Genomic DNA, 25,636 nt, shown 5'->3' with positions numbered 1-25,636 from the left:
GTTTTTTATTAGATTTGTTAATTTCAAAACTTAGATTGCCTGCAAAATGCAAAAACTTACATAATAATCCAAACCTACTTGCGCTCATAGTTTCATAAAAAAATGGTGTTTCAAGTACTCCTTTTCTTGGGGAATAAGTTTCCAAAGACGGTTTTCCAATTATTCCTTGAAAAAAAAGGAACCCCATGCAAATCTTCATTTTAGATTTGTCTGTATCCTTGCACTGCCGAATTCTCGAACGTGGTTTGAACTCAGGATTATTATCAAAAAATTGGGCGGCGTGCAAATTTGTTTACTCAGTAATTAATTGGATAAGTTTCTCATCTAGAATCTGCTCCAGATAAAAGAGAGGAACTTTTCTAGGAGGAGTAGCGAAAGTTTTTCCAGGCTTTGCAGTAAAGGGGAATGGTGGTCTTTATGTATTTTGAGGTAGCTGTGCTTCAGAAATAATGTTGCTGCTATGATGAACTTCATCAACTTCTGCACTATCTTCATTCTCAGTATCGCTCCATTCCGTGTTGTAATGAAAATTACTGTCAGATGACTGAGATGACGAACTCTAATACTCACCCGGAGTACGCCTACCCTTCTCAATAATGAAATGATACTAACCTTCACCTCGCTTCAAGCTCATGTCGAGATACGCATGGATGACTAATACCTTTACTGTACGCAGTTATTCGCCCCACCTGTCCCAAGGCGCAAGATATATGTCGACGACGTATTCATACGTCTTGCCCGTACGCGCTACTTTTACATTGGACGTAAACGTCCCCCTCAGGTTAAGAAACTATAAATGCAGGAAATTACCGGAGTTTTTGGCGAATAGTCTGGAAAAAAATCGGGAATTAAAAATAGCAGGATACTTTGATTGGCATCCATAAACACCACCATTACAAAAATCTCGAAAATCCCGGGATTTTTGACAAACAATCCCGAAAATTATAGGCCCTCTTAAATAATAGGATCCCGAGATCGACATCACTATTCCAAAAAATATAATTTAATCACGACTTTTGACATATCATACGAGTTTTTTTTTAGTCCGGCTCAAACCTTATATAATTTATCCTTGAGACAGCAATATGATAGGAAACGTTTTTTCTAATAGCGGCCGCCCCTTGGACGCATACCACCAATAGAAGGAGGAGCTCGGCCAAACACCCAAGAAGGGCGTAGGCGCCAATTATATATTTATTTTTAATTAATCTTCACGCACATCTTCACGTGTGCCAATCATTTCTAGCTCCTATGTTTTCGTACTCTAAAAACATATTTCTCCCTCAAATACAAACTCAGCTGTGTTGCAAATGTTTCAAGTTCAAACAATGTTGCAAATAAAGCTTTTAATACCCCAAAAAGGGGAATTTCTTGAGATGTAAGCCAAATGGGCTTGAGTGTGACTACCATTCGGAATTCGGAGAACGTAGGTTCGAATCTCCGTGAAACACTAAAATGAAGAAAAAGTTTTTTTCTAATATCAATTGCCCCTTGGCAGGCAATGGCAAACCTCCGAGTAAATATCTGCCCTTCGGAGTCGGCTTGAAGCTGTAGGTCCCTCCATTTGTGGACGCACGCCACAAAGAGGAGGAGGTATTCGTCCAAACCCACACCCAAAACGTGTGTACGCGCCAATTATATAAGTATATATATGTATATGTAAGTATATATGTATGATGTAAAATAATTACACTCAAAAATCTCCGGATTTTGTTCGACCAGCCTCGAAATTTTCGAAATTCGAAAAAAGAATGAGTCCTGCCATTCTGCAACCCCGAGGTTGATATCCCTAGTGGTAGTGGTACTGAATGGTACTGGCATCTAATTTTCTGTTTTGTAGCTCCATTTTAAGCGCCACCCTTAAGGGGTTATATACATTTAGAAGGCCGAAAAAAAGCGAATTTTCCAGAATTTTTATGAGAAAACTTTTAAATTTATTGATCTAAAAATTTGTAGACTTATTGTGTAATCTTTTAACTATATTTTAAGAATTCGTATTAGTAAAAATATTTATTTGGAAAGGAGCTACAGCTGATCTCCGGGAGCTCTTCTCAAAAAAGACGTTTTGCGGTGGCCACTACATCTCTGAACTGGATCTTCTGTAATTAAAAAAGCAAACAGATTTCGTTAAAGTAATGTTAAATCTAGTAATTAATCGAAGAAATAAGCAAAATAGATTTTTTTCACAAAAGGGCGGTTTCTCAAAAAAAAAAAGAAAAATTGATTTTTAACCAAAATTCCGACCTCACATTTTTAATAAAAAAAAATATGTATCGGTGAGAAAAAATCTTCAATTAATTACTAAAAAATATATTTAAGAAGCTTGTGTTAAAATTTGAGACTAATCGTTTTAATCTTTTTGAAGTAATGTTGGTCACCGACTTTGAAATCAACATTTTGAGAAAAACGCACTGCCGCTCCGGCCTTGTACTTTCAAGCACTTTAAAACGCCTTTTCAAATTTGCGTGTAACTTCGAAAATATTTATCGGAACGATGTTAAATTTTCTGTGAGTATACTTAAATATATGTACACTAGAAACCAAATATAAAAAAATAGATTTTTTGAAAATTCTAACTATATATAACCCCTTAATTGCTCATCGAATCCATCTCTAGATGCAATACATGCATGCATAGGTATATCGTGAGACATGGCTCACTAAAGACGTCTAGCGGAAAACGCTCAAAACTTGTTACTTAACCTTATATACATTCAGCTCAAATATGAACGAGACGGTATCAATAAAACGGTCCGCGGATGACATATGGCAAAAATAATTTTTTTGTTTTTTGGTAGGACTGTTATAAGCTTACATGGCAAATTTCAGCGTGATATGTCACATAGTTTGTTTTCTGTGCTACTGTAAACCAGTCAAGCTTGAGTGTGTTCTTCGAATTTAACGATGGAAATTCAAAGAATTTGTTTGAAATTTTGTTATTCCAACAAAATTTCGGCTTCAGACGCCTTAAAAATGTTTGCAGACAACCTATGGGGACTCTGCTCTATCACGTGCACGTATTTTCCAGTGGTACAAATCGTTCAAAGAGGGCCGTACATCGGTTGAAAACTTGCCTCATGAACGTCGTCCAGCAACATCAGTAAACGACGAAAACATCGGAAAAGTAAAGGAAATTGTGCTTGAAAATCGCACAAATCGCAAAACCGGTTAACGCTGAATATTATTTAGACATTTTAAAGCGTTTGCGCGAGAACATTCGCCTTAAAAGGAAGGAATTGTGGGACAACAAGTCATGGTTCTTGCATCACGATAATGCACCAGCTCTCACATCACGTCTTGTTCGCGATTATTTGAACAAAAATAATGTTAATATCGTTCCGCAAGCACCGTATTCGCCTGATATGGCTCCATGTGACTTTTTCCTGTTTCCCAAGCTCAAGTTGACGCTCCGTGGAAAACATTTTGAGACAATTGAAGTCATAAAAGAGAATTCGAAGAACACACTCGAGCTTGACTTGTTTACAGTAGCACAGAAAACAAACTATGTGACATATCACGCTGAAATTTGCCATGTAAGCTTATAACAGTCCTACCAAAAAACAAAAAATTTATTTTTGCCATATGTCATCCGCGGACAGTTTTATTGATACCGTCTCGTTCATATTTAAGTAGAAGGTAAATGTAAAGTATTGAAATATGTTTCATATATTATATATCAATTTTAAAGAAGGAGGAAAATTTCTCCCACTCGTGACTATAAAAACTCTTTCACTATTCATTTTTGATTTTTCGCACATGCAAGTTCGTTTCCTAAGTCTTTTGTTAGATGGCCCTCTACTCGAAACCTTAAAAGGGCAACATAACAGAAACATTCATAGACTGTCATGGCAAAAAGAAAAATGTAGCATAAGTGGCGCCCAACTGCGAATCCAACACAAACTGTAGTCATACAGTAAAAGTGAAGTTAGCACTGCTGATAGAAATGTAAACAAAGGCACAAAGTAATGCCATAAAATGGAAATCGAAGGCATAAATTAACATAAAAAATAGAATAAAAAAACATCAAAGCAGTCAATTGAAGTAAGAAAGCAACAAAAGATCAACTTAAAATGTATGCACACGAAAAAAGTAAAAATATCTAGAAATAAGGAGGAAAAAGCAGTGAACGAAGAATAGTTATGCGCTCGATAGTAGCGGCAATGGATTGAGTAATACGAGTATTAGTTGACACTCGCGCGCTAGTCGCGCGTAGAATATTGCGCTATGGACGAGCTACTGGCAACCAATTGAGCATTTGTCTGCTGCGGTTTTTGTTCCTGCTTAGTGCGATAGTTATTTGTTAAACGGGCAGACATTTGGCTAGTTGGCAGCCAGACGGTGTTTTTGAGTTTACTGCAATTCCAATGGAGCGACAAATTGGTGAAGTCAGTCGGTTTATTGGCGCGTCTGCGAGTGGACGAGTGATTGAAGACGAGCTTAGTGGGTGCAAAAGTGAGAATTTTTTGAAGAAAAGTGGTGTGGTTGTATGGTGATATGGAGGACAGCAAAGATAACAAATAGTGTGTAACGAAAATTCACAAGAAAAAAAATTAATTTGTTGTAGTGGGTAAAAATAAAGAATCTATTGAAAATTTTGCTAAAAAAACTTAAGCCTCCCTCAATATACTCTATCGCATGCAAGTGTGCCTGCCTTTGGGTTATGGCATTTGTGCTTTAAAACTGTAAGCAAAAATTACAAAAAAAAATATTTTATGTAGAAGAAAGTTTTTCGTTCGAAAAGCCAGCTAATTGTAAATTAGTGAAACCAAAAGAATAGCAAAAGCATAACTCACAACTCCCACACAATTTAATTTTCTATTTTTTTTATTATTATTTTTCTGCAATCTTACTTTTACTATGCTGCTTTGTGTCACTTTGTGTTGTAAGTCTTAATCCCATTAATTCACATGCCAATATGCTTTCAGTGTAGTGAGCAATTTGTTAAATACTCGCAAGCCATAAGCCAATGCGTCATGGCTTTACCTGCACAGCCGTTGTCATCGTTCGTGTTGAAGCCGCACCGTTCTAGTGCGTACGCAGCGGCGTAACTGTTGACAAAAGTGCCGCGTAGAATTTTTGGCTCAGACCACAAAGCGCGTTCAAAGTAAGCGGTTGTCTTAAGCGGTGCGTAAAAAGTATTGCAGAAACGGGGAGGTTTTTTGCAACGAAAATCTTTAAGTAAAAGTGAAGGACACATCAACAACTAAACCTTTTAATATTCATAGTCAAAGTGCTTTAAAAAAAAATTAACGTAATTAAAAAAAAAAATTATAAATAAAATAAATTATAAAAATTATAAATAAATATATAAAAATCGCTTTTTCAAATACAAGTGCAATTTAAGTTAAAAACAACTTTTTAATTAAAAATAAATTAAAATTAATAATTCTTTAAATTCGCGTTATTTTCAAATTGACATCGTTTTTGGTTTATCTACTCTACTTTGGAACTCTGCAACGTATGCGAGTTATTGTGATTGTAGAAAAATGCGTCGACATTCTAAGACTTTGCTGCTATTCTGCTCACTATGGCATGCCATATTGTGCGCTGAGCTCAACACAACAGTGGCGCAAGTGAAATTATTACCGGCCGACATACAAGACCTGCAAACTCGGAGTAATGCAAGCGCAGCGCAGTCACTGCCGCTAGCAGAAAATGATGGCGAGGATACAGAAACAGTTGAGGGTGAGTTCAAAAGTATAAATAAGTATTTCTAAATTATTTGTGTAAAGTGCTTATGAAGAGCGTTCAACAGTGCGTATGAGTAATGGCAACTGAGATGATTAGTAATTTGTTGAAAATATTTAAAAGCGTCTTTGTGAAAGAGTTGTATTATAATTAATAGTATGCTGTAATAATAGGCACCATTTGTTAGGTGATAGGTAGGTAGGTTCAAATGTAAGTACATTTACTTCTACGAGGAGACTTGTCTTACATTAACATCGAAACCTGAATCGTTTGGATTATCTACTCACAATAAAATGGGATGCAGAACCAAAGTCCGCTCGCCTGAGTCGTCTGTTAACCATGACGCCTTGTTCGCCGAGATTGTAGGTGGGCCATAACGTTCTGCTAATTTAGCATTTCGGTCCTCCGAATAGTAGATGGTCATAGCAGAATTACACTCGACGGTCTGCCATTGCCTGCCGACCACTTCTGACACAAACCTTTTCTATTATTTTGGGTGTCTTGGCCATAGCCTGTGGTAAAAAATAAATTTGTGTATTCATCAACAACTTCAATGGAATTACCGAAACGTTTTATTATTTCTATTTGAGCAGGTACAGCACAGCACTAAAAATAAATAAATTATGACTATATTTTTTATGCTTTTAATCGTCATTAGGGTCCGTATTTCAATGCATTTAAACATTTTTTTGGAAAGTTATAGGAGCATAAAATTAATTATTTATGCGAATAAAGAGTTTTGTGTTTGAGACAATGATTTTTGTCCTTCCAATATAATGACTGTTTCCCATAAGAAGCTCTAGTTTGTATTAATAAAGGCTTATTGTGCTTCAATAGAATTTAAAGCTATTGCTTATTTTGCCTTCAATATTGAAGAGGCGTCAGTGTCACTTAGATTTTTATTAAAAAAAAACTCCTAATATTCATTAAAATTGAATTTAAACAAAATCTGTAGAGATATTCATTAACAAATCGATGCTATTTTACAAATGTATCTCGTGGAAAATGTTGTTATGCAGCCCTTCAAGGTGTATAGGGTGCACTTGAGCAAAAAATTGGGATAAATTTGATAAAATTCCGCAAAAAATGAGGAACTTATAAGAATATCTGGTATGTTAAGTTCAAGTAGCCAAATGCACGGGAGTGACATCTTTAGCAGTTATGCTCCCATTGAACTAACTTGCTTAAAATGCACGCCAATCACCATAGTTGAAGTAGAAAGAATGTTCATCTTATACAAAACCTTTTACACCCCAATAGGGAAGACACCAGTGCCAGAAATCACTGTGAATCAAATCAATGCGCTTATCAGCTAACCGTTAAATGGTTTCGCCTAATCGATCACCTTGATAGTAGTTTGAGTCCTACACACGGTTAAAATAAGGGCTTTCCAATAAGAGGTGTTATTTTGATAAAAGATCAATGGTTTCGTTGCTTGTGTGGCACGTAGCGCCGTTTTGTTGAAAATAAATGTTGTCCAGATCAATACCATCCAATTCCGACCATAAAAAATCGTTAATCATCGCTCGATAGCGCAATACATTCACCTGTAACTGTTGCACCAGTTTCATTTTCGAAAAAGTAAGGTCCAATGACTCTACCGGGCCAAAAACCGCACCAAACACTCACACGTTGAGGATAGAGAGGCTTTTCAACAATAATTCTTGGATTTTCTGAGCCCCAGATCCGACAATTTTGCTTGTTGACGAAGCCACTGAGGTGGAAATGGGCCTCATCACTCGAGATGATTTTTCGATGGAATTCCGGATCATTTCCATGCATTTCAATGAACCAATCAGCAAAGACACGACGTTGATTTTGTATTAACCGGACTTTATAAGCCTTAAGACACAAATCTTTATGCAAAATACGGTGTAATTATTTTGTGGAATGCCTAACTCCAAAGAACGACGAGGAATGGACAAACCTGGGTTTTCTTCAACACTTTCGGTTACAACAGCAACATTTTCGTCTGTTTTTAAACGACGTGCACAGGTTTTATTCTTCACATCACTAATTTGTCCCAACAGCTCGAATTTTTTCACCAATTTCTGTCCGACAAGGTGCTTCACGATGACCCAAAAGTTTTCGAGTTTTACAAACCGTCTCTGCCAAATTTTCACCATTTTTATAGTGTATTTTAATAATTTCAATGCGTTGTTTAAGGGTGTATCGTTCCATTTTTATTCAAAATATCAAAAAATACCAGCTTCAAAGGGGACATCTACCGAAATAGCGGGCTATTCAAAATAATACTTGTTATTGGAAAACCCTTTACAACTCCCAATCGAGCTGACACAAGGTCAAACTTACACACAGTTGAGTGCCGGGCGTGAGCGCCGTTCCCTAGAACAGATTGTAGCGAACTTTTAGGACACCTGTTCTTTTTAGTAAGCAAACAAAGCCTTCGGTCAGACCCCGTAGTTAAGATTGCTAATAGTGGCCGGAGGTTGAGCCTATGGTACTATAACACTTGCTCTTCGTACCATCCCACCTATACACATAGATGTTCTAAATTCAGCACACAAGGCATGTTCGCCGAATAAAGACTGACACATGGACACTGCGTTACATCACACCGTCCGCCAATCTATGTTATCTTAAAATCCCAAAGATTCTTAATATCCGAGTACATCGGGCATTTGAAGGACGTGAATACATTCTAGCGCTTCGTACTGGTGACTCTTTTGCAAGAAGGCACTAAAACACCCATGTACTATTATATTAATAGGACTATGAATAAGTTCGTGAGGTTTTACAACAGATGGCGTAACTTGATTATTATTCCATCGATCCACATTTCCAAACATTCATTGGAGAGCTACTGTCGTAAGGCACAAACGTCAGTATAAGTTTTTTATTTGAAGCGTAAACAACAATATTTTTACCACACTTGAAAATGTCGAATTTCGTGCCAAATAATGTGTTTTTGCGGGGAATTCTTCTTCATTATTTTAATATGAAGAAAAAAGCAGCCGAAAGTCATCGTATCTTGGTGGAAGTTTATGGTGAGCATGCTCTAGCTGAGCGAACGTGCCAGAAGTGGTTTGCACGCTTTAAAAGTGGTGATTTTGGCTTGGAAGACGAAGAACGCGAGGGTGCGCCGCCAAAGTTCATGGATACCGAATTGGAGGAATTGCTCGATCAAGATCCGGCTCAAACGCAAGAAGAGGTTGCAAAAACTTTGGGAGTTGATCAATCAACCATTTCCAAACGTTTAAAAGCCATGGGAATGATCCGAAAGGTAGGCCATTGGGTGCCGTATGAATTGAAGCCAAGAGACGTTGAACGCCGTTTTATGGCATGCGAACAACTGCTTCAACGGCACAAAAGAAAGGGTTTTTTGCATCGAATTGTGACTGGCGATGAAAAGTGGGTCCATTACGACAATCCAAAACGTCGGGCAACGTATGGATACCCTGGCCATGCTTCAACATCGACGTCGGCGCAGAATATTCATGGCCTGAAGGTTATGCTGTGTATCTGGTGGGACCAGCTGGGTGTTGTGTATTATGAGCTACTGAAACCGAATGAAACGATTACGGGGGATGTCTACCGACGACAATTGATGCGTTTGAGCCGAGCACTGCGAGAAAAACGGCCGCAATACGCCGATAGACACGACAAAGTTATTTTGCAACATGACAATGCTCGGCCACATGTTGCACAAGTGGTCAAAACATACTTAGAAACGCTCAAATGGGATGTCCTACCCCACCCACCGTATAGTCCAGACCTTGCGCCATCCGATTACTATCTCTTCCGATCGATGCAACATGGCCTGGCTGACCAGCACTTCCGTAATTACGATGAAGTCAAAAAATGGATCGATTCGTGGATTGCGGCAAAACCGACCGAATTTTTTACAAAGGGAATCCGTAAATTGCCAGAAAGATGGGAAAAAGTAGTAGTAAGCGATGGACAATACTTTGAATATTAAATTTGTAACCATTTTACGTCAATAAAGTTTCAAATTTCAAAAAAAACCGCACGAACTTATTCATAGTCCTATTAGTAAGAAATACAAACTTAGAGAAAATTCGAAGCTCTCTGCAAGCTTTCCTCTCGCCATATTTCCCCGTCGGCGTTGTTTTATGCCTTCGAAAAAGTTCACTTGAAGTATATGCACTCAATGCTATTCCCTCTCGTAAACTCGGTTTTTGGGGCGTTCTTTATAGCGAGCGTGGTATTGGGTTACCCTTTCGTTGGGCACTCGGGCCTGACCAGACTGGCTTTTTCGACTTTGGACGTGAATTTAATATATTTCTTTTATAGCTGACGATTTGAGTTTTCAAGTAGCTTCCTAAAATTTAATTTTATATCGATTTATGGATATAACCTTTTTAAAAGGATCCTCGAATAGGACGAAAAAAGGACAAATCCGGATGCCTAACCGAAGGTAGCTTAACCCTACTTCAATATCATTTGAGTGGAATTTCTAATTTTAGGAACAGCCAAAAGCTGTAGGAACCCACATTAGCACTAAATGGAAGCTGACGTAGGCGCATAACTTTGTTCTTTGTCAAATGTTCCTGCACGAGATGTGAGATGATGCATGCGCTTCTGCAATATCGTAATGGATAATCAAAGTTAAGGCAGTTTCCAGTTCCAATTGCGTCACACAATCTTTCCATAATTTTAAGTTAACACTTTTTTTGATAAGGTTTAATAAGGCATTTAAATAAGCTTTGATGTTCAATTAAAATACGCTATATTTTATGAGAATCTTTCGTAAATTACGAGGGCGGGTCAATAAGTCCGTGACTTTTTGTATTTCTGACCTCTTTAATGAAAAAGAAATACTGCTTCTGTCAACAGGCATCTGTCAGTTGACTCCTGTCAAAATTTGAACTGCTGCGTCAGTTAGTTTGTGTTTTACAGCTACCTTTATCAGACTACCCAGTAATTCATAGTCGACCACAAACGCAATCGTGGAACAACTTCACAGGAAGGTTTGGCGTTGTTTAATGGAAATATGGAGGAATTTTTGCGCCGTTTTGTAACCGTGGACGAAACGTGGATTCATCACCACACACCAGAGACCAAACAACAGTCGAAACAGTGGGTTTCTAAGGGTGAATCGGCTTAATAAGCACACGAAATTTAGTTTTTTCCATTTTCTCCTCAAATTACTGGGTAGTCTGATAAAGGTAGCTGTAAAACACAAACTAACTAACGCAGCACGTTAAAATTTTGACAGGAGTCAACTGACAGATGCCTGTTGACAGGAGCAGTATTTCTTTTTCAGTAAAGAGGTCAGAAATACAAAAAGCCACGGACTTATTACCCGCCCTCGTGCTTAACAACTTTTTTTTGAAATTTGTTTTATGTATATTTCTAAAAGTAATAGTAGATTACCTATAAAATTACATTCTTCTCGTGAGCCCTTACATAAGAAGCAAATATAGTAAAATTTTTTAAGAAAGAATATTTCTTAGAGAATTCTATATTGAAGTCCTTCTCTGAGAAATGAAGGTATAAGATCCTACCAAGTGAGCCATCTCATAAGAATAAGACGAAAGAGCAGTAGACCTGCGGTTTGCTAGAAGTACTTCTATAAGTGGTTTCAGGCTCTGCCATTGCTTACTGGGAGTTCGTTGTTAACTTAAAGTATACATTTATAGTTACTAAGGAAAGCTATTTCTGCAGCATTCTTCAACTGTTACAACTGCTACCAAATCTATAAGCAGTTCAACCACCTTTTACATTTCACCATTTAACCAGCACTTCTTCATATAAGTTCTTACACGGTATTCCTCATTTAAAATTCTGCATGCCTTTTTTACGTAACTACTTCGGCAAACAATTGGCCTGTCAATTTGTCAAATCTTACAAAAGCTTTTAAAACGATTACATTGACATGGTTGGGTGACAATTTTCATACAACAAAAATGTATCGAAAACACAATTGGGCTAACGGCGAATGAAGGCGCGTGCGTACATTTGGTCTGAGAAAAAAATATAAGCAAACAGCAATAGACTTCTAAGAACAGAAGTACATACGACTTAACTTTATTTAAACGCTTTACGCTCTGCTCAAGCTATTAGACATTGTCGTGCGGCACGTCTTTTGCTCTTGTCAGTACCTGAGTTCGTTACCATTTCCAATTGTAAACATTGCCAAAGTGCTTGTCTAATTGTGCTCGCTGGCTCATATCGATCACTGCTCGAATGTAATTGGATTTCAAATTTCTGGTTATGTACACTTTTTATAGCTTTTAGCTGCTCCGTCCAATAAAAAGAAACCAAATTGATTGATTCTGAGCAATTACTTTTTATTACCGAAGGTCGTATGAAATTTTTAGGCTATATAAAACTCAAGGAATACGAAAAATAAAATAACTTAAAGGCATTACACTTGAGTTGTGACAAGACTATTAAAATCCATCCATGTGCGCCTATGTGAGTAATCAACGCGCATTGTGATAGGCAGCAGGAGTCAATGAACTGTAGATGAGCTATCACTTTTATACACACGCATATGTATATTATATATTTATATTTTGTTTATAACTTCATTTATTAAATAAAATCTGTGTTAAGCTTAAAGCAGTGTGCGTAAGTGCTCCCAATGAAGCTCAGATTTGAAATCTTTGTGGCAAATCAGTGGGTATAAACTTTCTTAGCCTACGCGGTGAGTTGGTGTTATTTATTAAACTAGAGGCTCGAGAATTCGGATGGATGCAAGCCGATTATTATATTTATGACTAATATTGATAATTTCATTGAATACATCCCACTAACTGTCTTGCTTCCATATGCCCTTATGGCTTAAGTATTAGATTGTTGCTCAAAATTTTGTTATCCAGTGGTAATACAGATCTTTGATTGAGTGGCCAGTAAGGTGAGGGAAGTGTTAATCCCAGTTGTTTACGCTTCAAGAATATATGTAGAAGTTATGGATGCCTTCTATCGAGTTGAATACCCGCGTCTTTTTTCATGACCAGCTCGAGGTATTTGGCAAAAGATTCAAAATTACTAGAGGGCATGAGCGTGAAACTAATCTAGAACAGATTTGGTTTGATTTGTCGAGGTTGTACTGCAGTAGAGAATAAGCTCTGGAGGCAAGCTCATTTTTGGCCATTACAGCTGTATCGTCCGCATATGCAGCTTTTTTCAAGGTGTATATCGATCGGATGCGACGCAGTGGGCGGTTTTATATGTGGCCTCCACGGTCGCTCCGATGAAATATTTTATAAAAATGAAAATGGAAAGCACAGCGTGTCAGTGTATATTCTTTTACGTTTATTTCAATATATATATATATAGATATACATATGGATGTGCAATACGTTGCTACGTATTATTGTACATAGGTTAATATAATTACATAGGTTATATTAATATAATTACATAGGTTAATATAATTAGTAATTTACGACATATTACCTTGGCTGACACGTCTGGTGGCTCCTGATGGTATAATCCAAGGTAATATGTCGTAAAATTAGAAAGAAAGTAACCTCGCCGAACAACGTTTAACACGGTAAACGTTTTAACTGTTCGGCGGGGAAATGCCAGGGTTAACGGCCTTCACGTTGCAGCGACTGGAAACGGTGGTTAGCAACAGTCGGAACGGTAGGCGCAGTTACCATTAGGGTGGCTAAAAATTTATATTTAATATTAGGGTGCGGCCTAAACATGCCGGCCCCCTTGCGATAAGCAATGAATGTTTTTAGGACGGAGGTGTCAGCCAACATTCGGTAAATTGGTGAGACATCGGAGACTGCTGGTGCCGTCTGAAATGCTGCAAAGATATGAAATTTTATGTACGTGGATTATTGCACACAAAAGGTAAAATTTATTATATTAAAATTTATTGATTCGTTATGTTCAAATCATTTAGGGCCGTGATACCTGGCGAGGCCTAGTCGCCAGTGTATTGTCGCCCGTCCTTTTATTTTGGCGCATTATCGTTGGTTGCGCATGTGGTCGAAAAGGCCTGGTTTCCGATCCACGCGCACGCCACTGTTCATGCTACAGCTGGGGTTGAAGAGGCCTCGTCTCCAATCCCCTATCTTCATTGAGGCGAAAAGACCTTGTTTCCGCTCTGCTTGTTCAGGCGGAAAGGCCTAGTTTCCGCTCTGCTTGTCTAGGCGAAAAGGCCTAGTTTCCGCTCTAGACTTAGTCCTTTGTTTTGTGTTTTACAAACAAAAGGAAATTGAATTTAATTTGTTTTTTTTTTTTTTTTTTTAACTGAAAATGTGTAGTGTGTACACGGCTTTATACATAGTTGCTTAATTGCTTAATTAGCTTTTGTGGATTGTATTAGTAGTGGTGCATTTGGCTGGTCAGTGCAGTGCTGATCACAGCGAAGGAGAAGACAAAAATAAATTAATATATATATTTTGTTAACTAAATATACACAAGGCATTTTAGTTTTTTTGTTATTTGGCTATGAGGAATTTTCATAGCCCTATGAGACACCCTGCCACCCAAAACAAAAAATGTACCTAATTGAGTACAATCACATATTAATGTCATTTTAATATGTATGTTCACCGCCAGGGGGTGGGTACATACTAATGGACATTGCAATATTCGCCGCATAGGAGGATCGTGTCTTGGCTATGTGTGGATCGTAACCAAGTACAAGGTGTCCTGCCGTGGTATATTTTTTCCTTTTGTTCTTATTATATTTTGGCTACAATAAGAACAGAATGATAAGCAAAAGAAGAAAAAAAATTATAATATATGTATATTTAGATATAATTTTTCGTAGCATTTGCATACATAAGTGCATGATGTTAGAAAAACTAATAGTTTGCGTTACTTTACGCAAACTATCCCTGGAATGTGGAACCCTTTTATATCATTCCTGTAGGGTATTTTTGTTTTTGTTTCTTAATCACTAATTTCCTTAATGGCCGTCACCATTTCCTTTTCAAGTGTAGACGGCGTGTGACGCTAACGTGCGTGTAAAAAAATTTTTAAGTGACAAGTTAACAAGGTGTTTGTTTAAAAAAATTGAAAAAAGTTTAAATGTCTGGCAAACCAGAGCGTCCTGTTGCCGCATATATGTTGTGGCTCAACAATGCACGCGATCAGGTTAAGCGCGAAAATCTAGACATTAAAGTAACCGGAGTGGCCAAAAAAGGTGAAGAGAATTTGAGGCCCATGGAGGCAGCTGCCGAATTTATATTCATACAATCAGCTTGATTGAAACCACGTTTGCACAAGGTTTCAAGTCACACATCAAAGGTAATACAAAAGTAATATGCGTAATTTTCGGTCGTTTACACATGCATTTATTGTATGAAACGAATTTAGTGGTAGTGAAAGTAACCAAAATAGAAACTTTGCATTTAATTTAATATAACAAAGTTAAATAAATACTGATCAAAATGAAAAGTCGTGAAAAGAAAAAATAAAAATTAATATTATATATGTGAAAAAAATAAGTGACAAATGTGCCAGTGAGTAGTGCCCAGTGAGAAATCGTCGCGCAAAAAAAAAATTTCAGGTCGGGCTTTAGATTAATTACACAAGTGTTAAGTGGTAATTTGTTGGCATTTCGGTGTTGCATGTAAAAAAAGTCCACATATACGCGTTACCAGTGACGGCAATTTAGTGGATGGGCCACCCACAAGTAATCCTTGGACCACGGCAAAGAAGGAGCGCCATCAGAATTTACGTATGGAGCTCGCATTTGGAACATCATGGAACAACATATTATATTTTAATTAAATTTTTATTTATATTAAAGGTGAGTTTATTATAAAGTGGAAATTTTAATTTTGTACTAGTAGTGTAGATATTAATATTGAACATTTGTGATTGAAAAGTCTAAAAAGAATTAAATCTTTTAAAAAAAATATATATGTATATATACGTATATGTTCAGTTTAGCAAGAATTATCAATATCAATTTGGAAACAATCATCTGCCGTAAAATGGAATTGCACCATCAGAAGCATCATCAACATATGTGTACAACTTGAATGCTGCCAAGGCGCAGTTTGCTGAAGCACAGAAAAGCTGATGTGACTACGACCATCCCATGTTGAAGCTATCTGGGATGCCGCCAGCCGGAAGGATATCTTTAATCACCTCGTTGCCGCTGCTAAGAGGTAAATATGTTAATACGTGTATGACTGTAAAAGTAAAAATGTGCCTTTTTAGATGTTTGAGTCATCCAAGCTTTAATTGACCTAGAGAAAAATTCGAATTTGTGGGACGAATGTTGGGCAAAGCGGTGCTTACTCGTAAAGGATAAAATGAAGGAGCTAGAAGTGCATTCGGTGGTAGAAATCAACATCAAGTTAGGGCGGCACAAAAGGCGGTCGCCCATGCATGCGCGATTCGTAGGGTATGACCAAATGCTATGTTTTTATTTTTATTTTATTTATTCTAATTTTTCCTTTCATTGAATAGAGAAATTCGCGTGTGCTATCTAACTTAGAGTATTGAGAGTATGACACGTCGCATCATCAAACTAAACAACTACAACCAAAACGCGCCGAAAAGATTCCTTAAATGAAAACTTTGACATTGTTAAAATAGTTGACGATTTTGAAGTAGTTTAAAATTTATTGCCCGAAAAAATGTAAAAGAAATATTTGCTTTCACCTGCATTTTTTCGGGCAATAAATTTTAAACTACTTCAAAATCGTCAACTATTTTAACAATGTCAAAGTTTTCATTTAAGGAATCTTTTCGGCGCGTTTGGTTCTTCCAATACCTACCTAGTAGAAACAAATTTCACTTCGCGATTCACCCTTTATTAGAAGGTGATTGATATCACCACCTTGTTATACCCTAGCAAATCTAAGAAGCTACAACAAACCCTACAACCTACGAACGATGCAAGTAAGTTCCATAAATTGTACCTATAAAGGGCAGGTATACACTTAAGGTGACTTGCATAATTATACATATGCATACCTATGTGTACTTTGCATCAAATATACTTACATGCATACATATATATTTTATATATACATATATGATATATATATATATATATATATACATATATGTATCTATACTTTTCAACGTTGATCACATAAAAATAGGTACTAAGTAACGAAGCAAAGAGAATTAAGATTTACTGTAGAAAATATAATTTATTACATTTAAAAAAAAAAAAAAAAAAAAAAAAAGCAACAACTGTTGCTTGAACTGCCTGTCGTCAGGACATACGGTGTCGAGATGTACGAGCTCATATAACTGCAGCACATGTCACTCAAGACACAACACGCTCCTGCACATTACAGCAGTTCAACCAAAGGCAGCAGCTCTTAAAGAAAGCAGAGATCCCGCTGATGACCTGCCCTCAACATCCAAGGAGGCCCTAAAACGCCTCGACTCTAATAGGCCAACGGATAGCAGAATCAATAATTTTAAATCGTGCTATTCCAATACGGACAAAGGGGTTCTACTAGGAACAGCCATGGTGAATATATTCCACAACAATGTAAATTTCGCAGCACGAGCTCTGATCGATTCTGGTTCTGAGTGTTCGTTCATCACTGAACGCCTCAAACGTAGAATCAACCTGCCATCTAAACGCTTGCATGCCCAAGTCTCGGGCATCAACAATTCGATATCTGCGCAGGTAAGACAAGCGTGCTCTTTACAACTGCGGTCGCCTATCGACCCTTTTGTAAAAATAAATACAATTGCGCTAGTTTTGCCGCAATTAACTGGAAATCTGCCGACTTGCCTAGTAAGCGCAATGACAAGGCAAGCATTTCCAGATCTCACTTTGGCGGATAAGAGGTTCTTCGTCAATGAACCAGTGGACCTGGTCCTTGGTGGAGACATTTATCCCCAAATTATTTTAAGCGGCTTGAAGAAAAATGTACTAAGTACACTTCTTGCCCAAGAGACTGTATTCGGGTGGATACTAACTGGTCAAGCCGAAACGGTCAACCCACCCAAAACAAAAACAGTTTCTCTTTTCGGCGTCGTCTGCTGGTGAATAGTGCACCCAACGAGGTATGCGGATATTGTCAATTTCCCCATAGTTCTGCATAAATGTCTGCCAGCGGTCTAATGTGACCGCAGATACGGTGTCGTCCCAATCAGTACCTTCTAACCAAATGTTTTGCATAATAATCTTGGCGGTAATTATTATTGGGGCGAGCCACCCTAGTGGATCAAAAAGTTTGGCGATTGCCGAGAGGATTTCTCTTTTCGTAAGAACATCGTGGTTTTTTATTGGCTTTGTCATAAAATAAAAATGGTCGTAATGAGCATTCCATCTTATGCCAAGTGCCTTTACCGAACTAGTGTCTTCGAAATCTAAAAAATCTTCATTGAGTAAATGGGCTTTTGGGATGCCCTTTAGAATATCGTTGCAGTTGGAAGTCCATTTTCGCAATGGAAATCCAGCGGACTGCAAAACTTGCATAATTTCGTCTCTGGCTGTTATTGCAGAGTCGATACTATGACCACCGGCAAGAACGTCGTCAACATACATGCATTTTCGAAGTATGTTTGATGCTGTTGGAAAGGAATTTTCAACATCATCAGCTAATTGAAGTAATGTCCTTATCGCAAGATAAGGAGCACAATTTATGCCGAAAGTAACAGTCTTTAATTCGTATAGACTGATTGGGTCTTTCGGGCAAGTGCGAAAAACTATTCGCTGATATTTGGTATGTGTATTGCTTACCATTATCTGGCGGTACATCCTTTCAATATCGCTGTTGAAGACATACTTGTATAATCGCCAGCGGAGGATCAGGACAGTCATATCTGCTTGCAATACCGGACCTGGATGAAGGACGTCGTTGAGGCTCATTCCATTGGCAGTCGGACATGAGGCGTTAAATACCACGCGTACTTTGGTGGAGGTGCTCTCTTCCTTCATGACGGCGTGATGAGGCAGGAAGTAGTGGTCAGTTGCATCTGCAGGTATGTTGGTAGTGATTTTCTCCATATGACCTAGCGTTTCATATTCTGCCACCACTCTATTATATTCTTTTTGCAGGGACGGATTTTTCGCGAGACGCGTCTCATTCCGGAAGAATTGAGAGCAGGCGCTCTTGAGTGACGGTCCCAGCTTGATGGTTGATGGAAAATCCCGTTTGAAGGGTAAGGTGACGACATACTTTCCATCTTGGTTGCGCTGCGTAGTGGTCCGATATAATTCCTCGCAATACAAGTCATCTTCAGTCTGTCTTTCCTTTTTTGGGATGTCTTCTAATTCCCAAAAGGCAGCTAGTTGCTTGTCCAATGTGACTTCGCTAAAAAGAAAACTATTTTGTTTGGTGGGCTGACTGTTTCGGCTCGACCATATTTCGCCCTCGCTCCATGATGATCGCTTCGGCAAATCCTGCTTACAACGCACAGCCGCTTTTGATGTTGATTGCCCAACAACGGAACCTATAACACACAGAATTAATTATAAAATTCATTACGCACTTTTTATACAGCCTTTATTCACACGAAAAAACCGAAAAGAGAAACTGTTTTTGTTTTGGGTGGGTTGACCGTTTCGGCTTGACCAGTTAGTATCCACCCGAATACAGTCTCTTGGGCAAGAAGTGTACTTAGTACATTTTTCTTCAAGCCGCTTAAAATAATTTGGGGATAAATGTCTCCACCAAGGACCAGGTCCACTGGTTCATTGACGAAGAACCTCTTATCCGCCAAAGTGAGATCTGGAAATGCTTGCCTTGTCATTGCGCTTACTAGGCAAGTCGGCAGATTTCCAGTTAATTGCGGCAAAACTAGCGCAATTGTATTTATTTTTACAAAAGGGTCGATAGGCGACCGCAGTTGTAAAGAGCACGCTTGTCTTACCTGCGCAGATATCGAATTGTTGATGCCCGAGACTTGGGCATGCAAGCGTTTAGATGGCAGGTTGATTCTACGTTTGAGGCGTTCAGTGATGAACGAACACTCAGAACCAGAATCGATCAGAGCTCGTGCTGCGAAATTTACATTGTTGTGGAATATATTCACCATGGCTGTTCCTAGTAGAACCCCTTTGTCCGTATTGGAATAGCACGATTTAAAATTATTGATTCTGCTATCCGTTGGCCTATTAGAGTCGAGGCGTTTTAGGGCCTCCTTGGATGTTGAGGGCAGGTCATCAGCGGGATCTCTGCTTTCTTTAAGAGCTGCTGCCTTTGGTTGAACTGCTGTAATGTGCAGGAGCGTGTTGTGTCTTGAGTGACATGTGCTGCAGTTATATGAGCTCGTACATCTCGACACCGTATGTCCTGACGACAGGCAGTTCAAGCAACAGTTGTTGCTCTTAACGCACGCGATGCGATCGGTGACCTTTAATTTCCGGAACTTCGGGCAACTTTGCAATTTGTGGTCGTCAGTGACACATAATTTGCACATATGTTTGGCGACACTTACCTGAAAGTTACCCATCCTTTTTGGTGTAGTTTCCGTATGGTGCTGTAAGCTTTGCGCCTTGGGCGCTTTGTAGGCTTTAATCCCTTTTAAGCCTGACACTGTTTCAAGTGTCTGAAACCTGTTGGAAAGGAATTTGTCCATATCTGTCCACTTTGAAATTTCAGATTTGTTCTCTATCGTTTGTTCCCAAAGCGATAGAGTACTTTCTGGCAATTTCGTGGAGCATAAATAAGTAATAATTGCATCCCAGTTTGAAATATCTATATGGTGGTTCTGTAATGAGGAAATGCAATTGTTAATGTCTCTTTGGAGTTTTTTTATCGAACTGCCACATTCAGTTTCGATTGTCTGTAGGTTAAACAGGATCTTCAGCTGCGTGTTCACCAGAATCCGTTTGTTTTCGTATCTTTCGCAGAGATTTTTCCACGCTGTAGCAAACCCGTCATTAGTGAGCGGGCATTTCCTGACAATGTCTCTGGCTTCACCCTGCGTTTTTTGGTTGAGGTGGAACAGCTTTTCGACCGGGGTGAGGCGTTTATTTAAAATGTATATGGCCGTGAACATATCGCGGAATGTTGGCCAAGATACGTAGTCACCTTTGAAAATGTCCGTATCGCACGGTGGAAGGTGAATGTTAAGTTCGCGTACTGCAAGCTCTTCGCCTTCCCGGTCTGCCTTTTCCAGCCTCGCAGAGAGGTCAGCCATCGTCGACATGCCGCGCAAATATGTATGGTAACATATTTTATTTCTCTTCTTTATCGCGGCAAGATCCTTAGGAGAAGGACTTTCTGTTGAAAGCAAGTGGTCGTACGCGGCTTTGGCTTTTTCCCACATTGCTTTCAACTCCTCCTGTTGGATCCGGAGTGAAAACTTCGAATGGTCACTTGACGGAGTGCCATTAAAATCGGATTCGAATTCCGTCACGGCGTCGACTAAACGAATATACGTATCCATATTGTAGGTATGGGATACAAAAACTTACGCGGTATTAAACAAAAAAAAGATGCTCCTTCGCGAAATGGAGACGAATTCACAGCGAGACCCAAGCCCAAAAATGCACCACCGAGATTAAAATAACAGTATATTATGTATATTATGTATGTCTGTATATATTTATTGACCAAAAAGGATAATATATTTAAATTTATATACGAGAATTTCGCCACCCACACAATAATCAGCGGTATGTATACACCTGTGCAAAAAGTGCGCTGGGATCGATTTCAATTTACTGCGGCGTTGTTTGTGTAGTTGTGTACTCAACTTCACAGCGGGAATGTACAAGTAAAAGGAATAAGAAAAAAAATGAAAATTCCCAACAACGCGCTGTTAGAGGGTTGATCTACTTGAAAATACCGCGCGCACTTGTATTGTCTGTTTGCGGACAGACGGAGTCGTTGACCCTTTTTGATTTTTTTTGTAATTATCTTGTTTCCACCAAAAAAAAGAGTGTGCAATAAATCCACGTACCTGTTTTTTCTGGAACGGATTGTTGGTGATTTGCTTGGCTTGCTGCTGATCTGTTGGCTTGCTGCTGATCTGTTGGCTTGCTGGTGATTTTGTTGGCTTGCTGCTGATCTGTTAGCTTGCTGGTGATCTTTTGGCTTGCTGGTGATTTTGGCTTGCTGGTGATTTTTTTTGCTTGCTGGTGATCTGTTGGTTGGATCTTTTATTTTATCCGGCTCGAAGGACCATGTATATTCGCTCGGATGCGACGCAATGGGCGGTTTGAACTGTGGGCCTCCACGGTCGCTCCGATGAAATATTTTAAAAAAACAGAAAACACAGCGTGTCAGTATATATTCTTTTAGTTTATTTCAGTAATATATATATACATAGATATATGCATAGATGCGCATTAATATATTAAGTATTAATATATTAAGTATTAATTTATATTTTACAACGTATTACTTACTTTGTTGGCTGACACGTCTGGTGGCTCCTGATTGTACAATCCAAGTGAAAGTTTTAGTTAAAAATTAGAAAGAAAGTAACCTCGCCGAACAACGTTTAACACGGTAAACGTTTTAACTGTTCGGCGGGGAAATGCCAGGGTTAACGGCCTTCACGTTGCAGCGACTGGAAACGGTGGTTAGCAACAGTCGGAACGGTAGGCGCAGTTACCATTAGGGTGGCTAAAAATTTATATTTAATATTAGGGTGCGGCCTAAACACAAGGGTATATCGGCAATAAATAAAGTGTAAAGAATAGGTCACAGAACACTACCTTGAGGCACGTCTCGTCAAATACTCATTTTTTATAGATATTTTTTAGGGATTGTTTTTAAGAAAATAAAATGCGACCGTTTTAATTTTATGGAATGTTATTATTGACACTAAATAGTATACAAAAACAATTTTTTTACATATTTTTTTGTAGTAATGTGGCACCAAAGTAAGCGTTTTAAAAAAAAGAGAGGTGGCTTCTCAACAAGATTTTGGCTCTTCAGGACATCTGAAACGAAACAGCTACACTGATTATCATTCTGTCGACTTGTCATTCTGGCAGGTGCAACAATGGGACAATTTTTTTGAAAAATAACAAAATGGCGGACTGTTGAAAAAAAGGTATGTTTTTGGGAAAAGTTTGGGGCTGAAAAGAAACGAAAGTAGCACATGGCAGAATGACAAGCCTACAGAATAATATCTTTTTTTAATACCTATCTCTTTTTTAAGACGCTCACTTTGGTGCCACTCTACTACAAAAAAATATGTAAAAAAAAATTGTTTTTGTATGCTATTTGATGTGAATAATAACATACTATAAAACCAAAACGATCGCATTTTACTTTCCTAAAAAATATCTATAAAAAATGAGTATTTGACCAGACTACTTACTACCTTCATTGTTAATTCTCACAAGAAAGTTTCTACACGTTGTAATAGCAGTCAGGCGTATTCATTTTGGGCTTGTTTAACAGGGCCTACATGCTCACCTTATCAAATGCTTGTGTTATGTCTAAAAAAACAGCTGCGCAGTAATCTCACTTTTCTAGCGCTTCTCTAACGAAGTTATAGACAAAATCGATCTGCACAATGGTTGAATAATGTTGACGAAACTCAATGGAACAAAATGAAAATTAGTTTCCTCCGTGAAAAAATCGACTTGAGCCTTTTTAAGACTACTTTTTCAAAAGCTTTTGATTATGCAGGTAAAGGTTTTCCAATAACAGGTGTTATTGGTGAATGGGTCGCGCTATCGAGAAATGATTGATGATTTTTTATGGCCGGAATTGGATTGTATTGATCTAGACAACGTTTATTTTCAACAAGACGGCGCTACGTGCCACACAAGCAACGAAACCATTAATCTTTTACGGGAAAAGTTTCCGGACCGTGTTATCTCTCGAAGAGGTGATCACAATTGGCCACCGAGATCTTGTGATTTAACACCTTGTGACTTTTTTCTTTGAGACCACGTGAAACAGAAGCTCTACGCCAACAGCCCAGGATCGATTCAAGACCTCAAAGATGGAATTCGTGAGGCTATCGAGGACATAGGGCAGCCACTTTGCAATTCGGTTATGGAAAATTTCATAAGAAGGATATTGTCCTGTAAGCGTGGTCATGGTAGTCATTAGCCTGATGTTATTTTCCACTATTAACGGCATACGTTTCTCTTTATGATGAGATAAACATCCAATCATTTATATTAAAAAATAGCATTTTTCTTTGAGTATCAAAATAACACCTCTATTTGGAAAATCTCATAATAGGTATAGTGGCCGTTAGGAGGAAATCATATCTGGAGGTTTACCTGTCTGTAGTAGGGGATAATTTTGGCTACTTTCCATTGCTTAGCAGTCCTTAAAATTGCATTGAAAATTTAGGTGATAAAGTAATTCTTTAAGAATTTTATTGGTTATGCGATCGTATTCTGGTGCTTTACTTACCTTCAAGTCTTTATTTTTTAAGTTTTTAACCTCTTTCCAATTAAATGCTGCAACCGGGCGATCCATCTGGAATGGTGCTGTGGGAAATGCATATGTTTTGTTATCTTCCTTTGGATTTTGGCTGGGAAAAGTTTTGAAAACTATTGAAAGATGTTTTGTAAATTCAGAGGCTTGTGACCATCGGTTGTTTTTATTGGTGCAATGTAAGATGTTTGTTGTGATATATTTGCTTGCTGCCTTTCATAGCAAATAATCTGTTGCTTCTGTTGGAGTAAGATAGAAAGATAGTCGTGTATTTCAAAATTTTTTCGGCTCTTTAAGACTTTAAGACTTGTTTTAATTGTTTCGTGGTTGGTTTGTCGCAGCTTGCGTTTTTATATGAGCGTTGGCCCGAAAAGTATTGCTTATAAAAGTGTCAATTTCTGGCGTGGCTGCACATGCGGCGCTCTGAATACAATTATTTAATAGTTCTCTATCGATTTTTGATTTCAACGGTAACCTCAAAGTATTTTTATTTACTCCAGTTGCTTCCGCTCGCTAACGTATGGTGAATAGAAGGGAGCATATTTATTAATTTTTCGATTCTTATTACTCTTAACCAGTCATAGGCTGCATGCAGCGAGAATTTAGCGCAATTTATATATCTCTGAAATAAATTAACTTTGCTTCATTATAAAATTATTTGCGATGTCACAAACAGGTTTTTATTATAAGAATTCAAATTTAAATAAATTAGATTTGATTAACATCTAAAGAATAAACTATAAAATTGTAATCAATCGTAATCTAATCGGTGTTCGACCTTTTTTGACAGCATTAGGAATTATTAATTATCGCTCGAAAGTTCGACACCAATTAAAAACCGGCGCAGTGTTGGTGTGCTCATTGCTACTCTAAAAGTACCCATTTATCCATTTTAGAACAAACTTGCTAAAGAAAATTCCGTTGCATAACAACTCAACCAATGTTGCCAGAAGCGAAGATTTATTTTTAAATTGCAGACTTTTTGTGTACTCCAGTAGTATTCGCTCGTCTACTACACTTCTTTCCACTTCCTGTTATTTAGTCACCAACTACCGCTTATGCTTGAGCTCTTTCGCATCCACTTTGCTGCTCACACGAATCAAGTAAAACCATAAATCTTTATGTCCCGCAGCAAGTAGCCCATTTACATAAATGCCTTATAATTTAAAGGATTGAAAGCAATGAATGAATCAATGGAAAAAAACTGTTATGTGCTGATAATCTTGAATCGCATTCAGTTGCAGCAGAAGAAGCAGCTGATGAAATTTTTTTATTGGCTGTTGATGCTTAATAAAACCAAGAGTGGAAACAAGTGTAGCTGGCCTGGAGCGTGCCAACCAGAGTGCGATTAGCCAGAACGGAGGCAAGTGAGTCGGATGAACTGTTGCAGACATAAACTAAATATTTATATATATATATATAAATATATAAATGCCTGTAAAGGGTGGTACAATAATAGTGCAAACATCTTTTTTGTAAAGGGTTTTCCAATAACAGGTGTTATTTTGAATAGCCCGCTATTTCGGTAGATGTCACTTTTGAATATGTCATTTTTTGATATTTGACAAGTAGAAAATACGCCATTAAACACATAAACAACGCATTGAAATCATTAAATTTTACTATAAAATGGTGAAATTTTGGCAGAGACGGTTCGTAAAACTCGAACATTTTTGGGTCATCGTGAAGCACTTTGTCGGACCGCATTA

At 38.0% G+C, this 25,636-nt stretch overlaps 1 protein-coding gene and 1 long non-coding RNA gene across 2 annotated transcripts in view; both read left to right on the top strand.

The window, feature by feature from the left end:
• Positions 1–5,486: 5,486 nt before the first annotated feature.
• LOC129248632 (transmembrane protease serine 9) overlaps positions 5,487–25,636 on the top strand; it is a 41,831-nt gene continuing 21,681 nt past the window's right edge. The window contains exon 1 of the mRNA XM_054888256.1: positions 5,487–5,685. Coding sequence (XP_054744231.1) covers positions 5,487–5,685 — 199 coding nt within the window. The remainder of the gene's footprint in view (positions 5,686–25,636) is intronic.
• On the top strand, positions 14,679–16,257 carry LOC129248633 (uncharacterized). Its single transcript, XR_008582633.1, has 4 exons — positions 14,679–15,394; positions 15,533–15,758; positions 15,811–15,997; positions 16,063–16,257. It is a non-coding gene; the product is annotated as an uncharacterized LOC129248633 (long non-coding RNA).

This window comes from Anastrepha obliqua, chromosome 5 (assembly GCF_027943255.1).
Source record: "Anastrepha obliqua isolate idAnaObli1 chromosome 5, idAnaObli1_1.0, whole genome shotgun sequence".
Taxonomy (NCBI): domain Eukaryota; kingdom Metazoa; phylum Arthropoda; class Insecta; order Diptera; family Tephritidae; genus Anastrepha; species Anastrepha obliqua.
The sequence above is the reverse complement of the archived record's forward strand: the minus strand, read 5'-3'. Positions and strand labels throughout refer to the sequence as shown.